At 37.0% G+C, this 19098-nt stretch overlaps 1 protein-coding gene across 1 annotated transcript in view; it reads right to left on the minus strand.

The window, feature by feature from the left end:
- kcnh1a (potassium voltage-gated channel, subfamily H (eag-related), member 1a) overlaps positions 1-19098 on the minus strand; it is a gene marked incomplete at its 5' end in the record, with an annotated part of 45947 nt that overhangs the window by 13780 nt on the left and 13069 nt on the right. Inside the window, 3 exons of the mRNA XM_081394000.1 lie at positions 2200-2452; positions 3803-4002; positions 16905-17331. Of these exons, the coding sequence (XP_081250126.1) occupies positions 2200-2452; positions 3803-4002; positions 16905-17331 (880 nt within the window). The remainder of the gene's footprint in view (positions 1-2199; positions 2453-3802; positions 4003-16904; positions 17332-19098) is intronic.

Genomic DNA, 19098 nt, shown 5'->3' on the forward strand with positions numbered 1-19098 from the left:
TGATGAGACATATTCCCTCATTCCATTACTGAAATGAACAAATGCACAAAAGTCTTGTCCATCCATCTCTGTCTGCTCACATCTAGGATACGTTGGAGTTACAGAGCCAAAATGCCCACTCAGATAAATTATTTACGGTTGTCTTAGTAAACACAGATTCCTTCCTGCTAGCAGAGAGAGAGATCTAGTGTCACATTTGGTTACGAGACATCAAGAATCAATGGTGTTTGACATCTATGATGCATCTTAATACACTAAATTTATACATTAAATATTCACTATAAATGCTGTTTGTCAGAACTTTCTATTTATCAAAGATTTCAACAAAAAAAAAAAGTATCACGGTTAAAAATGATTAGGCAGCACAACTTTTTTTAACATTGATAATAAGAAAGAAAAGGCTGGAGTAATGGCTGCTGAAAATTAAGCTTTCCTATCACAGGAATACATCACATTTTAAAATAAATTATAATACAAAATGGTTATTTTAAATATATATAAAAATATATATATTTTTAAATAGTTTAGTTTTGATCAAAACAGTCTTGGTGAGCATAAAAGAGACAAAACATTAAAAAAATCGTACTGAAATACAGGTTTGGAATGACATAAGGGTAAAGAAATACATAAGAAATGACAGAATTTTCTTTTTTGGGTGAAATGTCCCTTTAATATATTTATCTATATTTATGGACCAGCAGTATCATTATTTATAACTCCAGAGGTTACAGTGTAACACACACCAGCCTAATGAGAATTCAGACACACGTACACTAACCTCCGACCCACAGTTTCGCTCAATCTGCCCACTTGAGAGATACAATTGGTCAGATCGATAATCCTTTTTATTCTGTCTACATAGTATGTGTGTGTAAATTTTAAAAGCAAAAGATGACATTTGTGGCCTTCCAGACTGATCCTAAATCAGTTTAACAGCTGCGGCAGAGAGCCAAATTTAGCAATGCATCGTTAGCTTGTCAACAGATAAATAGATGGCCATTAGATTCTCAGGTCTGTGGCTTCATGAGGCGAAGTAGCCTAATTTTCTGTTGTGAGACAGACGTTACATCTGGAGCTGTATACATCTATGAGTCGCATGTCTGACCTAAGATCACTGTTTGCATTTTTATTTATTTTTTTTAAGGATGTTGAGTCGATACTAAACTAAGGAAAATTATATAATGATACCAGTATTTCTGCAGTTTCAGCTAGCAAGACCTAAAAAATATTATTTTGTATCAAAATATCAGATCTATGCATTGGGTCTCATAGTATATATACATTCTATCAGATACTATTATGTCATTCATTTTAATTAAACAATAATTTTGAAAAGAAAAAGAGAAAACCACACACTGCGTACCTAAATTTACCACAAAACCTAAATGTATGTTTACTGACAGTTTACTTGACAAATTACTGGAATAATAATTAAAAATTGAGAAGGAAAGTGTGTGTGTATATATATACACATCAATATTAGTATATTTGGTATTGTGACTACTCAATTTCTATTTGTTTTTTGTCATTTCATTGAATGAAATGATGTGGAGCCAACGTGAGAAGTCATTACAGTGTTTATAGGTAGGTTTATAGGTATAAGTAATCATTTAAAAACACAGGCGTTTAAAGTTTATAGTGCAATAAATCACAGTTCATTGTGCGGCAGAGAAAATGTTGTTTGAACAGAAGACATAAGAAGTCTACAGCAAGAAAGCTGGAATGCTTCCAACTCAATTGCTGCCAGAAAAGGATGAACTGATACTTAGAAAGGATCTTAAAAACATACTTTAGAACTGACATTTTAAATATCTTTTTAATGTTATTTTTTTATCATCAGCTTAGGCCATATTTTGCATTATTTAACATGCAGTTTAAACTTTTTCCTCTTCATTTTATTTTATGATGTTCCCTGAATGTTTTACACTCAGAGAAATAGATGAACACCTTGATCAAAGAGGATACAGGGTGCAGGATGTGGGAAGAAACAAAAGGGAGAGGGATGGCACAGTGTGGTGGAGATATACGATCACATAGAAGCTCTCCGGATGCAAATAATCTTCCTATAGGGAACTAAACTCGAGACAGAGGGATGATGTCATGATGTGCAAACTGCTAAAGATAATTAATGCACTTTTGCTAAAAATATATCAAAGAAATAATCAAATCCCTATCCATACCTAGTCAATATTCTCTTACCCAGAATGGCGACCACTTCGTCGTCTTGGATGACCTCCAGTGACCCTGACACCACAAAACATAGGCTGTCCACGCTCTCGCCCGCATGGTAGATAAGATCGCCTGGAGCGCAGTGGATGGTCTGGAACTCCATGGCCAGGGCCCGCAAACAGCCGTCACTGGCCAGACGGAAAGCAGGATGTTCCTTAAAAACCTTCCGGTTCAGGTGCACGCATATATCAGCACGCATGTCTTTAGGACAGATCTGCAAAACCTGTAATAAGAGAGAGAAATATCAGACTTAAGTGGTTATTCAGCTGCAACTTAGTAACTAGAAACTTAAATTTGGGACCTAGGTGGTTATAAAACGCTGCCTACGGCCCTGACTGTGTGCTGTTCCTGCAACGCACTACCAGATTTCCTCTGAAAGCCTCTACCTCCCCCAGCTCCACTGATGTCCTTACACAGCTCTCTGGTCTTGGCCATTGTGGAGAGAGTCTGTTTGATTGAGTGTGTGGATAGGTGTCTTTTATACAGGTAACGAGTTCAAACAGGTGCAGTTAATACTGTTTAGATCTGCTATGAGATTCATTTATGCCTATTCATACAGCAGCAGCATTTCTTACATGCTCACAGCAGCATGTCTTTGTATATCTACTAGCAGTAGCAAGTCCATACTTTCTCTGTAGCAGTAGAGTGTGCAGCAGATATAGTCCACCAAGACCAATTACACTGACATTTTCAAATCCATTTACATGCTAAAACTATTATGAGAGATGTTGATTGAAACGAATATATCCCATCATGGAAAAAGGCAAAAATTATAAAGAATTTTTTTTTTTTAATATTATTATTTTTACAATTATTGTAAGAATTGTTCTATTTGTATGAGCCGAGTAATGAAATAAGAGTAAGTTCAACTTCCAGCTGTTTTTGAATGCATTGCTCTGATGGCAGGAAAATCCCTTATTCTGGAGATTCATGCACCGGCCATGGGCATGATTAAATGCATTAATTTTTCTTTTTTATAACCACTGTCTCATGGCCACCCAAATTTATGTTTACTGTCATGTCAATGAAGCATACTGAGAGGCTGACACAGAGAGAGAGGTACAGGACATGTGTGCTGGTGTGTATGTGTGTATCTGAGCGCATTAGCGTGTGATATGTCCCTGAGCTGCCATTCCCAGCAGCTCCTCACTTTTCCAGAGCATCTCCCTTTCTGCATGTGGTTGTCACTGAGACATGGAGGCTGGCTCTGGGGAGCACAGTGCAAGTCTGTGTGTGATGAGACGGCTAAATCACGAGAGAGAGAGGAGACGACAGCTGGAGCATTCTGACAATGTCCACCCAATGGGGACTTCATATCCACAGAGTCATGCTGTTCCCCTCCTGTGGTTTAAGTATAAACGACAGGACGAGTCTAAACACACAGCGTGAAAAAGCATCTTGCTAAATAATCACACTAATGTTTAAAAATACTTAGCCAGACACACACACACAAGACAGAGCAGAAGCGAATAACACATACACACATACACACACGTTAGACAGGAGGGTGGCTGCTGCGAGGTGTCCCGAGTTGCATGCTGGCCAATTGAAGTTGGGCATACAGGGTGTTCACCTTTTCAGTGTCAATACCGTGGGACATGGACCAGGTGGAGGCGATATAATCCATAACTCTCTCGCTCAGGCCTTTGGGCACCTGGTACAGCTTAAGGAAGTCCCGCACGCTGTTAAGCATCTCGTGATAGCGGTTAGTGTTGGCATACATCTGCTGGAAGATAGTCGTCACATTACCGAAGATGGTGGCGTAGAGGAGAGCTATAAGAAAGTGAGAAATAAACTTTTTGGGTTAAGGGACAACACAGAGGAGGCACAGAATAATTGAAATAAATAATGATAATAATAATAAAATGATAATTATATACATACAGTGGTCTTCAAATGTTTACATCCACATTAAATATTGAAAGTATTTTTTTTAAATAATTTATAATTTATTCATGCATATAGAAAAAAATGTATTGCAAGAAAGAAAATCAAAAGAAGCCCCAAATAATTTTAGAGAGAGAAAGAGAGAGAGACAGTGTGTGTGTGTGTGTGTGTGTGTGTGTGTGTGTGTGTGTGTGTGTGTGTGTGTGTGTGTGTGTGTGTGTGTGTGTGTGTGTGTGTGTGTGTTCATTATCTGACATGCATTGTGTAGTTGCCTGTTACAAAAGCTACATGGAAAAAAATATTCCAAAAGTTACCAGTTTCAGAAGAGAGAGAGACAGAAATGGTGATGATAAGTGACAGAGTGAATTGTAAACGAGTGAAAGCACAGGACAGAAAGAAGAAAATTCAATAAAGGCGCGTGAATGTCTCTTTTAAACTAATTTATTCGGCCTGTAATGGCTCTGCAAACAGAAGAAAATCTAATTACGCATGTAGGGACTCTTAGGTGTATGTGTGTGTGTGTGTGTGTGTGTGTGTGTGTGTGTGTGTGTGTGTGTGAGTGTGAATCCCCTCCTAAATACCTTCAGATGAGAATTATGAGCTGCCATTACTCTACAATCATGTCTATCTCATGAACTCAGGAAACACTGCCCTGATATATTAAAGGTATAGTTCACATACAAATAAAAGTTGTTATCATTTACCCACCCTCATGTCATTCCACACCTGTATGCTGTTATTTTTTTGAAAATTTGTGCAGCACTTTCTGTGCAATAACAGTTTGTAGAGACCATTTGTAGTGATTCATGCTATTCCAAATCTTCTGAAGTAACTTCTTACAGTTTTGTGTGAGAAACAGAAAGAAGTCATTTATTTTAGTCTGATAATCTTCCCCTCCAGTGAGCTATTAACTCAAGAGCTGGATCAGTCTGACGCATGAATGAATCATTCAGTCTGATTTGTGAACCGGTCGGATCAACTGGCTCAACTATTCATTCATGTATCGGACCAATTCGGTTCTTGGGTTCAGCTCACTGACTCAGTGATCTGCATATATTGACCACTTTTATAGTGTGTTTTTGTTGTTGTTTTGACAGATGGTCACTATGTAACAAAAAGATCTTTGTGAAGATTCTTCAAAATACTCCTTTTGTGTTCCACTGGAAAAAAAACAACAGCATACAGGTTTTGAATGACTTGAGGGTGAGTAAATGATGACAGATTTTTCAACTTCCTTGAATTAGAAAAGCTCAAATTAGAGCAAACAATCATGTCTGCTATTTATCTCTTTAAAGTCGGCACAAAACGGAAATTGTGATAGTGTTTTCTTCCCTATTGTGATGTATATACGAGTAAAATGGCTTCTTGAACAAGAAACAATGTGGGGCGGGATTTTCTCCATGGGGAATTGACTGGATCATTGTCGTTTGCTATTGCTGTGATCTACAGTATTGCGAGTGACAGGTTTTCCCATTCTTGCACCGATAAACACGTCATCAGAGAAGAGATTTAGTTGTACAAGGGAGGGGAGGTTATTTCAAGTAAATATTCGGAGGGCACATTAACTCTTTCCCCGCCATTGACGAAAATTTCCGTCATTTATGAGACAACGCTTCCCAGCCATTGACAGAAATTTCCAGCTTTCCATGTTTTCACTGTTATACGGTAGGGGGTGCTTGATCATCATTCTGAATCCGATCTAGATATAGTCTTTGATGAAAACGCGATTTTCTCATCTCAAATGTTGCTTTTTTTAATGAAAATTACCCAGTGTTGATTAAAAAAAAGAATGCATTAAGCTAGAATAAAAAAAAAATTGTGTGAGTGTTTAAAAGCAGAGGGTCTGTTCTTTCTTTAGATATATTGCATATTCAGATATTCATAAAACAAAATATTCTGGGTGCCATGAAGATTTTGTGAATATGATCAAAAATGCTGGCGTTTCCTGGCAACTTTTTCCAGAGAGTTCATAAAAAATGTGCACAGATCATTCATATATAATAAACACAGCAATTTTAAACACTGTGACTTTAAATAGTCTTTTATAATAATACTGTCATTTAAATTTGTGCACACTTCCAAACTATAGCAGATGCTGATGTTGAAAAAAGTTCAAGGCTTTTTAGTATTGTCAACTACCCAGCTGCAGTTTTCTGGGACCCCAGCCATTATTATTAGAGTGTACGAGTCTTGTAAGTGTATGTGTGTGTGAAATCGGTGATGTACATATATGCAGTGTGACAGTCTTTTCTGATTTGGAGACAGATTTGGCTCCAAGGTGACAATAACGTGGAACAGAGCTGACAGCGACTTTCCTACAGAAAACATGAGCACACTCTAGATGGTCTGACATGACACATAGGACACAGACACGTCCAGATGTATCAATGTGTGAGGTCACAGGGTGGGCGGTTGTTAACCCTGCAATCTAAAAGTTCAACTTTAACTGCTTTCACGCTTCAAGATGAACTGTCCTGTCGAATCACACGCACACATTGGTTTTTGATTGCAGAGATAGATGAATGTTCATTAACAAATGAACAAATAAGTGAGCCAGGCAGCTTATTACACACCCTCTCTTTACATTAACTGATGTACGCTCTTTAATCGTGTGGGTGAGATAGAGAAAGTGTTAGTATTTCTATTGAGTGTTTTGATCTTTGAGATTGCATAGGCAGCTCTTGACTGAATGCTCTGACCTAAACGTATGGTTATATTTCACATCACGTGTTTAAATTGTTCTGAAGTTTTCAAATGTGCTGTCAAGTTTATATCTATATATATAATTTATTGATTCAATTTTATAGTCACACACATGAAATGTCCCTTTAAAGTTTTCAGTGCAGTGCAAAAATAAATGTCTATTATCTTGTGCAGCTCTCATGACAGTGTAAGGCACGTCGGTCGGTGCAAGGACCCTGTGCTAGTTTGGCAACCGAATGAACGGATACAATAACAGTAAAGAGTTAAATAGAATAATCAAATGCGTAGCTAAACTATTATATAAATGATCAATAACCATTTGGCATTCCAACCTAAATTTGAGGTCATGATAAAATGGAGTCAGATAAAAGTTTAATTGGAATTAAACTACTTTGCCACACTGAAAAGACAGTAATTTCCAAATGTCGTTTTCAAATGCGGTTTCCAAATGCGGTTCAACGACATTTGGAAATTACTGTCTTTTCAGTGTGGCAAAGTAGTTTAATTCCAATTAAACTTTTATCTGACTCCATTTTATCATGACCTCAAATTTAGGTTGGAATGCCAAATGGTTATTGATCATTTATATAATAGTTTAGCTACGCATTTGATTATTCTATTTAACTCTTTACTGTTATTGTATCCGTTCATTCGGTTGCCAAACTAGCACAGGGTCCTTGCACCGGCCGTTCATTTTTATGCGGGCACACGATCACAAACTCGCCAGTCTTGGTCACTAGACAGTGGTAATTGACTGTTTAGAAGGCTGCCTTCACTCTTGCTCTATCTAAAAGTATTTTGCTTAGTCCCCATTGGTCTGTACACTTGACACTGTACACTTGAATTAAAGCAACACTATGCTTTTATTCAGAGGTCATGATCACTACTACAGATATAAGCAGACCAATGGTACTTCTCTGATAGTAGCTTTGGTTTGGTTATGCCATGGTTTCCCATGTACATTAAGCTACAGTAACATTACATCAGAGGTAAGGCTCATCCTATTTAGGTTGGTCGATCAACATTTTATTGTCCTAAATGTAAATTCCCTTTTTAGCCTTTACAGTCTAAGTACACTTGAACTAGTGCCAAGTGTAAGCCGGAGCTCTAAAACTGCAGTTGATGTGCCCTATGCTCCACTCAAAACTGGACTCTAGTCCGTTTCTAACCTACAACGACATACTAACTTTGTCAAAACGATCCACGTTCATTCACTGTATTCTGCAGCCAGGCCAGTAGTTGTCGAAGTCACTTTGTAAAGAAACACTAAATGCCTGTAGACCCCTTCAGTTTGTAAACATGGTGACGTTTTTTTGTGGGCGGAGCTTAGGTGGAACGATTCCTTTGGCTGCTTCACTAACGTAAGTTAGCAAGTTTTGTTAGCTTGTTTTGTAACAATGACTGGAGAAAATCTGATTTTATCTTAAGGTCACTCACTGTCCAGGATCGCAATTTGTTATTTGCAAAAGTTAATTTTAACGGACAGAAACAGATTGAACGACCCATTCACACTCACTCAATGGATGGACGATCTGACAGGATTACCTCCGGTTGAGTGGCCTGACATCTACACTAATAGAGAAACCGAGCATAAAGAGAAACTGAGGGCGTATAAATCTTTAGATGTCTATAACTATTTGCTGAATGGTCACGTACATGACTTGTGTGGTACGATCCGAAGTTCTGCCAAACCAGCGCCAAGGCCAGAAGATGACCATTTAAAGAGTCATATTACAGTGCAATTTTAAAGATGTGAATATTTTAGAAAATTCCAAAATTCCAGATACATCAAATACATTTTTTAACTTTATGCATATGATTATTCTGTCTTACCAGGTTCTTCAAAAAGTCTAGTCACAATCAATCACAACAATGGATACAATCACAGATGATTCACAAATAACCACAATAGTTTATAATTTATATTTTTTAGATATAATTTCAAACTGGAGCCTGTACTCCGTCAATTCTTGCACCCAGCAACACAACAAGAATATCATTTTAAGGTCCGAATCTGTGCTGGTTTGTATTGGCTGCCTCCAGTTTTTCCTTTGTTTTGCCCCCAGCTAACGCCGTGACGTAATTGTGATGTCGGCGCAAAAAGGGTCTATAGACTGAACATGAATATGCATGCGCATGACGTCACCGGTTTCCCTAAAATTCAAGTTTTTGTTGTTTGGTGTTTTGACGATAACAGTATCGCTTTCAAAAACTTGCGCTTTGATACCTGATTTCAGAAGCTTATTTAAAAAATACTATAAAAAAAATAACAAAACGTTTTTTTTAACTGTGTTGTGCACGTCCCCTAAAACTATATGACGGACGCATTAAAATTCCTCAATCCACTTTCTGTCTCCTCTCTCTTTCACCCTCTCATTTTCTGTTCCCCTTAGCACAGCTAAATCTGAGGTTTCATGAATTTAACATATTTTCTAAAAATAGCCACATTCGGGTTATTCTGTTCCTTCTGAAGTACACAACAACTCAAACTAGGAAACGGCATGTGATTTAGAGTGGAAACAATGGCACAGAACCCCATTAATCTTCCTTGCCTTCATAAAGGAGATTTAAATTCATCAAACAAAACTGTGTTTGTGCTCATGGACTTTCTGTGTGCTCCGTTTAAAACATGGAAGCACACAAGTGCAAGTTCAAGTCATTAGAAGAAGAGCAAAAATCAGCACTAAACCTCAGGGGAGTCTGTACTGTAAAGCAGGACTCGTTAGTGGAAACATATATTTTTTACAGCACTGATGTTTTTTACACCTCCTCTGTTCATTCAAGTTGCTGCGGCAATTGTCTTTGCATGACACATTCATAACATTGTTTCGGTAAAAGACGAAACATCTCGCCAGCTGCTTGAGCTGAGCCGCTGCCAGAGATGGTGTGAGACAGAGGGGTAATGGTAGAGCAAAGAAAAACATGGGGTGGAGGAGATAAGCCTGTGTTAGTGTAATTTGATTAGAGCAGGTGATTAATTGTACTGCCAGCATTATACTTGTGCTCTTCACTCCATCTCTCCCCCTCTCTTTCTTTTTATCACCCATTTATTTTGACTACACAATATGCAGTATAGCAGTGTTTTAAATCAGTTCAAATAGTGAATACTTAATACTGACAGTAAAAAACAATGTAATTTATATTCAAGTAAATCATATAAAAATCTCAAATTTATGATCTGTCAAATTAACTAGATGTGCAATTTCTGAAGAAAATACCAGTGCTTGAATAACAGCAATAGAGTAGGGTTAAAGCTTTGGGTAAGTTTTAGTTTTAGTTCTGAGGGTTCTGTAGAAAATTAAATGCTGTCAAAAGTACCGGCATGCTGGTGGCAAGTCGATACTTACATTTTTAAAATGTAACGATACAAGCCTTTCTGCAGTCCCAGTAGTACTGAGTACCGGATAGGCAGCTACTTTCATATTGGTTTCATATTGGAGTAACTTTTCATTATATCTTTTTAATGCAATATTTACTTAACTGGTTTAAAGCTTCATGTTAATGTATTATTTATTAATTATTAACTGATGTCATTAATTAAATTTGATCAATTAAACTATTATGGTACATAGAACCAATTTTACTGGTATACGACCTATTCATAACTAATACAATGGAAATCATCTCACAAATGAAACCCAAGAATTCAGGCCTAATACCAAAATTCAGATCTCTCTTGCCTTCTAATCAGCAATAACTAATGCATCCTTGCCATGACTGATAGCATCATTTAATCTGTTTGTTCAGAAGTACCAATTATCCTCACTGGGTGCTGAACTCATTAATTAGAGCCACAGCCCTGTGTTTTTGTAACGGATTGTTTATTTGTGCTGGTTTATTGTGCTGTTTGTTAACTGGGGTGTACCAGTTGAGCACACTGGTATCTATTGACCCACCATCTACTGGTTATAGTGGTAATTATTGTCTTTTTTATTTTTAAATAAAAGTGTTTTCTATCAAATGTTGTATAATTATAATATATGAACAAAATTATAAACGCAACACTTTTGTTTTTGCCGCCATTTTTCATGAACTGAACTCAAAGATCTAAGACTTTTCCTATGTACACAAAAGGGCTATTTCTAAATAGCCTAAATCTAAATCTGTGTTAGTGAGCACTTCTCCTTTGCCAAGATAATCCATCCACCTCACACGTGTGGCATATCAAGATGCTGATTAGACAGTATGATTATTGCATAGGTGTGCCTAAGGCTGGCCACAATAAAAGGCCAGTCTAAAATGTGCAGTTTTACTGTCTTGGGGGGTCTGGGGGTCCGGGGGGTACCAAAAAAAAAAAAAGGTTGTTGATTGTGGCCTGTGGAATGTTGGTCCACTCCTCTTCAATGGCTGTGCAAAGTTGCTGGATATTGGCAGGATCTGGAACACGCTGTTGAATACTCCGATCCAGAGTGTGACATGTCCGGTGAGTATGCTGGCCATGCAAGAACTGGGATGTTTTCAGCTTCCCGGAATTGTGTACAGATCCTTGCAACATGGGGCCGTGCATTATCATGCTGCAACATGAGGTAATGGTCGTGGATGAATGGCACAACAATTGGCCCTTAGGATCTCGTCATGGTATCTCTGTGCATTCAAAATGCCATCAATAAAATGCACCTGTGTTCGTTGTCCAAACCGTTGAGCAAACCGCTCACCCACACGACGCCATACACGCTATCTGCCATCTGCCCTGTACAGTGAAAACCGGGATTCATCCGTGAAGAGAACACCTATCCAAAGTGCCAAACGCCATTGAATGTGAGCATTTGCCCACTCAAGTCGGTTACGATGACGAACTGCAGTCAGGTCAAGACCCTGATGAGGACGATGAGCATGCAGATGACCCCCACCCGGACCCCCCCAATAAAGTCAAACTGCACATTTTAGAGTGGCCCTTTATTGTGGCCAGCCTAAGGCACACCTGTGCAATAATCATACTGTCTAATCAGCATCTTGATATGCCACACCTGTGAGGTGGATGGATTATCTTCTTGGCAAAGGAGAAGTGCTCACTAACACAGATTTAGACAGATTTGTAAACAATATTTGAGAGAAAAAGGCCTTTTGTGTACATACAAAAAGTCTTAGATCTTTGAGTTCAGCTCGTGAAAAATGGGGGCAAAAACAAAAGTGTTGCGTAATTTTGTTCAGTGTATATATATATATATATATATATATATATATATATATATATACTGTATGATGTATACTGTCTTTGTTGCCAACATTATTGTGTGTTAAGTATTGAGGATCTATATGGTTTTTCACACTTAAAATAGTTAATCCTGGGTCATTGTAAAACCCCAGTAAACGGAATCCTGGGGTATGCTGCATTGCTTTCACATTGCTTATAATTTACCCGGGGGCTGCCGATGTGGTGACAAATCAGATCCTCCTCAAAATAAAACCTCTGTTAGGACCCCAAGCGATCCCATTGGCTCAAATTACTTTTAATAGGTACTTTCTTTAGTGCCTGATTACAATTCCTACAAAATCATTTTATGATAAATGCTGTTTGAACTACGTTATAATTACCATTAATGTCTGTATTAGTTAGCTTATGTACTAGCATAGCACGCATTTACACTTGCCCTACATGTATTCACAATCATCTTTAATGTAATTACGTGTTAAATTAAGTGTTAAATGTCCAAATATTTCAGTTAAAAAGAATGTAATGATGTTAATTTATTCACTTAATAAGCTATTATTAATTTATTAATTAATTAATTAACAGTTTATCAAGTGAAAGAAACATTCAATTTGTTTTATTATGCACTATATAGTAACCATACATTTTTTAATTAATATTGTTCGTATGTATTTAGTATAATCATTAACTGATGGTTGATAGAGATTTGTCATGACATCGTTTCATACTGTACATTCATAAACCCTGGGTTAACGTCCTTAATTGCATATTTGCTGTGTCACTGTTACTGATTGGACAAACGCTGCATGTGATATGTTTACATAAGGCTCTAGCATTTTCATATTATATATTGCCGTGAATGCCGACTGTACTGTGAAGTTTTTATTATCTGAATGGACTATAAAGGTCGTAATGAAACGTTTTCAGTCACTATTTGACATTTTTCCCCTCGAACGCTGAAACTACTGTTTATACAATGTGCTGTTTCTGTGACTGTCCAAAGCAAGTGAATATGAGGCACGCTATTGATTGTTGGTTGCTAAGCATTTAGTTGTAACATTCTAACATTGCGTCCTTTACCCAGGGTTAAAAGCGATATTTGAAAGCTCAGTGTGAAAAGTCCTTATGTTTGTCCTCTTTATCTATAGTGAGTGAGTGGTAACAGACAGAGAAAAAGAAAGAAAGAAAGAGTTGAAGAGGGGAAGAAAGTGTATCTGATCAGATGAAACGGGTCCTTGTCAAAAGATTCCCTGTGGCTGTGACTCTATTACAGGAACATGTGACAGAATATTTAATATCTCAACATCTCTGCTTCCAATTGAACTTGCATCATTGCCTACAAAGGGCCACGTGACGGCAGGGTGAGACTGAGCTCTTTCCGTTTGACATTTGCAAACACTGTAAATCCGTATCATTGTTAGTTGAAAGGTTAGGATACTGGGGAATTTGGCCAAGTTAAATTGATTAAGCACCAAATCTACTGGAAAACAGGCTCACATTCACTTAGGCAATAAAGAACAGATAAGCCGTCCAGGTTCATTTTAGCTTCCCATTTCTGGCTGACACGTTCTGTTCACTCTGATGGTGATGGTGTCAGAGGATCAGGTTCATCAAATATTCTGGCCAATTTTATTAGCTTGTAACTCTCAAAGTCACTCTTCTGGCTGAAGTTTGAAGTTTTCTTTCTTCTTCATTTAGTTTTAGTTTTAAATGGAACCCATTATGCAAAATTCACTTTCAGTGTGTGTACACAACTACCCTATAATGGTAAAAATCCACCCACTCCTCTTTTTATTAATCCATATAAATCATAAGCAGTGTCTCAGAACAAGCCGTTTGCAGATTCTAGCTTTTGTGACATCACATATGCCTAGGCCCCGGCCACGACTATTAATAGTTTAAGTTTAGTTTTATTTTATTTTATTTTTAGTTACCATTTTTCAGTGCTAGTTTTCATCTTCATATATTGTTTTAGTTGGTGAATTCGGGTGAATCAGAAACCGGAAACCTTTGCACTGAGCTACAAAACCCAAAGACAGTGTCAGATGTAGGATTGAATTTGCCAAATAAAATATCTAATTTGAGCACTTGAATCGGTCAACATTAATGATAGCTCCATCAGATCACTGTGCAGTGAGAACATAGGACCTGAATGTGCGAGAGAAATTGTATCTTATTGGATTTTTCATAATGTTTTGATTTACATTTCACTTTTGACTTGGAAATTATCAAACTGTCCTGATACCTGATACTGTACATCACAGATTATTTTTCAAAACATTAAAGCATCATCTTGTTTAAGGATTTGTGCATAACCTAATCAATATTCATAAGCCTTCACACTTGTGCACATGCAGTCTAAAAACACGTGAGGAACATTAATGCCTGGTGCTCTTGCGTAAATTAATCTGAAAATAAAGAGAGAAAGTTAAGCAATCGATCAAACATGGCAAAACACAAATACTTAACAGTGTTGAGATGAATTTGCCAATGCGTGCCTTATGAACGCATATCTAATATGTATGAAGTCATTAGCTTACAAAAACTCCTGCAGGAGAAAGATGAAAGCTGCTTCATGGTTTTCACCATCTCACGTGTACATCAGCACATGCACAGGCGATCTTCAAAACACTATATGTGAAGAAAACAAGCCAGGCATGTATGTCTCAACCTGTTAGACTGTTTCAGTCAGATTTACATTTTCAATCGGTCATTAAACTAGTGCCCCAAGCCAGGGGTTGCCATGGCAACAAAACAGGCATTCCAGCACCTGCTGCCAGCCCTGTTCCCCGAGCAACCCATGAAATCAGCATCTGCACTTCTGTTTTTGTTTCAAAAGAAGAGACTCATTTCTCTCACAACTTCTCTAGACTGTGGAATAAAGCCCTTGAGAATGATGCAAAACGATGCTCCAATCAAGTGTTTACTCTCGGCGCCGTCACTATAAACATGATGAAACATCAGCAGGCTTCAGAAATCTGAAATGCGCTTGTGCAACAAAAGCCTGTAAGTTTTCATCACCTTGAAGCGTTTGAGAACAGACTGCTATGTGATGCCAGTTGAACATTTTCATTAACTGTTGTTAAATGAGCATAAAACATGACATATAGGCTATTATGTAATGCAACGTGAACTGATACTTAAGCTCAGAAGAAATGCCTGCAGCCTTCATTCCTTCATATACTGTACTTACATTTAATATGTCATTTTTTATTTCCTTTATACGTAATTACATGATACGCGTTCATATCACATTATTGTACAGAGATGTCCAGTGATTAATCATTAACATTTTATAATCATTTTCCCAGAATAGAAATAAATAGATAAATAAATAAATAAATAGAGTACAATTAAATGTTCTATGGATACACTGATACAGAAATTCAGGCCAATATGAATGAATAAAATGCCATACTATTTTGTCTAAATAAATAAAAGTAGTGAAAAATGGTAAAGTAACAGTATGAAAACATTATGAAAATGGGATTCATTTTGAGGTTAACTGTGTTATTTGATTATTATTGTTTTTACAGATTAACTATATAAGAAAATTAGATGATGGCAAAAGTAATCTAAAGGAGAAATGAGCATGGACAATTAAATATCCAAATCAATGTGGAATAGGTAGTTTCCTTTCATGTAATAAAAACAGCCTCGTCCTACATTATAATATTTTGTTTATTGGTTTAAATATCTTTTGATTATTTAAATTTTTACACAAATTCTAGATCCCACCTCTTTCTATTTAGTTCCCAAACCTAGTTATGTAAGATGCTGACCCAGCAAACTTAATGGAGAGTCAGCTGGACAAACACTTTTATATTGAACTTTGGGGCTATTTACTATTTATTTACTGGTTATTGTTTTACTGTTCAGCTGGTTTTATTTCACTGGCATTGTTGTTGTCATCACTGTTGTGCTGTGATGTTCAGTGCTTTTTATTTTTACTAAATGCTGTTTGTTGCCACCGTAATTGACTGATATTGAGGTTTATGTGTTAAGTGTTGATGGTCTGTGTATCCAAGTTACAGTAGCTTTGTAGGACAATTAAACAATGCATCATATTGATTTAGCTATTTCTGGTTTTATATTTTCACTACTGTATGTTTTTTTAGCTAGTTACTTGGGTAAAAAATCTTTGCGTCATGTTGCCCTGATATGTTCCAATGTGAACTGATTTGTTTCACATTACCAATTTAAATCTGTTTTGATTTATTTGTCACTGTTTCTGCTGACTGAGACAGCTACCTTTCATTTGGTTCTGTTTGCAAACAAAGATTTGTTAGACAGATGAGCGAAATAATGGAGTGTTGAATCTAGAGACGACGCCTACAGGGTCATCCACGGCGGGGCTCTCTTAGATCATCCTGCCATTGAGCTGTGATTCACCACTCAGAGGAAAATGATTCAGTTTCACTATATGTGCTATTAAACATGACCAGCTAACATGGCCAGTGCGCTGTCATTTATATTGTAAAACTCCCTCAGGAGAGCTTACCAGAGTAAACATACTGCTTTCTGAGCAAACAATCATACGGGATTATTGTTGTTCTAATGCGTATTTGTATGTACGTTTCACACACGTTTTCACAGTGACACAATGAGTCACTCACATTTCCTAGTATCTCTTCAAGAAATACGGATCTCTGTGCATGGTAGCCAAATATTCCTAAATGGTCTCAACATAGAACGGTAGATTTAAGGCCATGTCCACACTAATACGTTTTCGTTTGAAAACGTATATTTTTCTCTCCGTTTTGGCCTTCCATCCACACTGAGACGGCTTTGAAAAACGCACTCTAAGTGTGTGCATAGAACTAAATCCCTAATACTGACAAGCACAATCCCTTGTTCTCATATGAATAGACTTATATGAACACTATTTTTCACTCAGGTGTTTATGGGGAGTATATAAAGCTTTTCAACTCACATCCGATCATCATCATGGCCACGGCGAAGATCTTCTCCCCATCTGTGGTTGGAGCAATGTTTCCAAAGCCAATACTGGTCAGGCTGGTCATGGTGAAGTACAGAGACGTGATGTAGACAGAATCTTTTGTAGGTCCGCCTTCCCATCGTCCTGCACTGGCGTTGAAGCGGTAGGGTGACCCAATGGTGTCACCCAGCATATAAAGCCAACTGTCCGTACGTATTGTGTTACGATCCTCGTCAATGACTTCATAGTCTCCAATGCTGTACCAGATGCAGGCCAGCCAATGGGCCGCCAATCCAAACACGCAAACCAGCAAAACCAAAACAGCAGCTCCATACTCAATGTAGTGATCTAGTTTACGAGCCACCCGGCCCAGACGCAACAGCCGAACCACCTTCAGTGAACTAAACAAACTACTGATACCCTGAGGGAGAGAAAGAGAGATAGAGAAAATTAAATGTACAGTATAATCGTTTAAATGTGTTTTTATCCATCCATCCATCCATCTATCAAACTATAAACATAAAAGACCAAAGCAATTCTACAGACTCCTTTTCTTTTCTTCAGTCAAAATAAAGTTCATTGTCTCTCTCTTAGCACAAATTCTCTGCATTTATAAATATGTACAGGCGTCTGCCAAGCCAGCCTTCTGAAATCAACAACACAGAGAGCTGAAACAGAACCTGAGCAGCCAGAACAAAGAGCTCCTCAGATCTGTACAAACACGCTGGAATGTATCCATAAATAACCAAAGTGTACCATTTTTTTTTTTTTTTTTCAAAAAAACAAAACAAAAAAGTGCACTTCTGTGTTGTCAGAGTATGCTTTTTCCCTCTTATTCCTATTTTTGTCTTCTTATTTCTTGACACCAGAGTTACTGCAATCATTATTCTGAGGAACAGAGCAGGAAATGGACTACTACTAGTTGTAGTGATGACTACATTTTAATATTTGGCTGAACTATTCCTTTTTATTTTAAAATCCTTAACTGTGTGAAGTATAAATGTGTGTTCATGAATAAATCTGCTTACTTAAGATCACTGCACACCAATCAAACAAAATACTATACACATCAATCAATACACACATTACACACTATAGCTGAAAAGTAGAGACTTGCTGTGGGGGAATGGCCACAGCTATTAAATATGTATAATGTCTGTCTTAAATATTCAAGCCAAAATCACCCTGTAATTCTGGCCTTTGTATATGTGTGTATTTTTTAATCAAAGACTTTTTCAGATCAGGAATAAAATCTTTTTATCCAGGGATTTACTTGGTTAGATATTACAAATACAAATTGCATCACTTCAAGTGATTTTGTCAGTTCTCTACGAACAGACACTGAAAAAGAAATGAGGCACTATCTTTTTTTAGCCAGTTTGCTGTACTCAAAAATGAAAAAGGACATTTTGGATAGAATTTGGACTGCTGCTTTGTGATACTACTGTAATTCAGGTCAATGGGTATGAATTCTTTATTAAAGTGTTAGTTCACCCAAAAAAATGTAATTCTGACATTATTTCCTTACACTCATGTGTTTCCAAACATGCTGTCATTTTCTTATAACTTTTCATACAGTTTTTATGCTTACAGCAACAGTTCATAGTCAGGGACAGTATATGTATATGTTATATATAATAGCTTTGCATTAATTACAGACAGAAATTTAACATTTTATTCATTGATAATCTTTCCCTCAATGAATCTTTAACTTGAGAACCGCTGAATACTAAGTTAGTTGAACTCAAGAAACAGATCAGTGAATAAATTATTCTTTTAAGCCAATTCCTTTCAGTGAAATGGTTATTTGGGTCTCAAATTGTTTTAAGACTGATTAAATCATGAGTTCAATGATCCAGTTTTATGAACTACTTATAATTTGGTGTGTTCTTCGCACAATTTTTTTTTTTGAATGACTTCTGATGACCTGAAATATAGTGCACAACAAGAAGCATGGACTACTTTTATAGTGCTTTTTTGGCTTTTTGAAACTTAACCGATGAGGTAACTATAAAGTATTATCTGAAAAAGAGCAATGCAAATATGTTTATAAAACGTATAAAAATTCTCCATTTGTGTTCCAGTGCAAATCACACCAGCAAATGTTTTTTTTTTTTAACAATAAATAATATCAGTATTTATATTTCTGGGTGAATTACTCCCTTACATACCGATCAACAAATCCACG

The sequence above is a fragment of the Scardinius erythrophthalmus genome (genome assembly GCF_964197995.2).
Source record: "Scardinius erythrophthalmus genome assembly, chromosome: 19".
NCBI lineage: Eukaryota > Metazoa > Chordata > Actinopteri > Cypriniformes > Leuciscidae > Scardinius > Scardinius erythrophthalmus.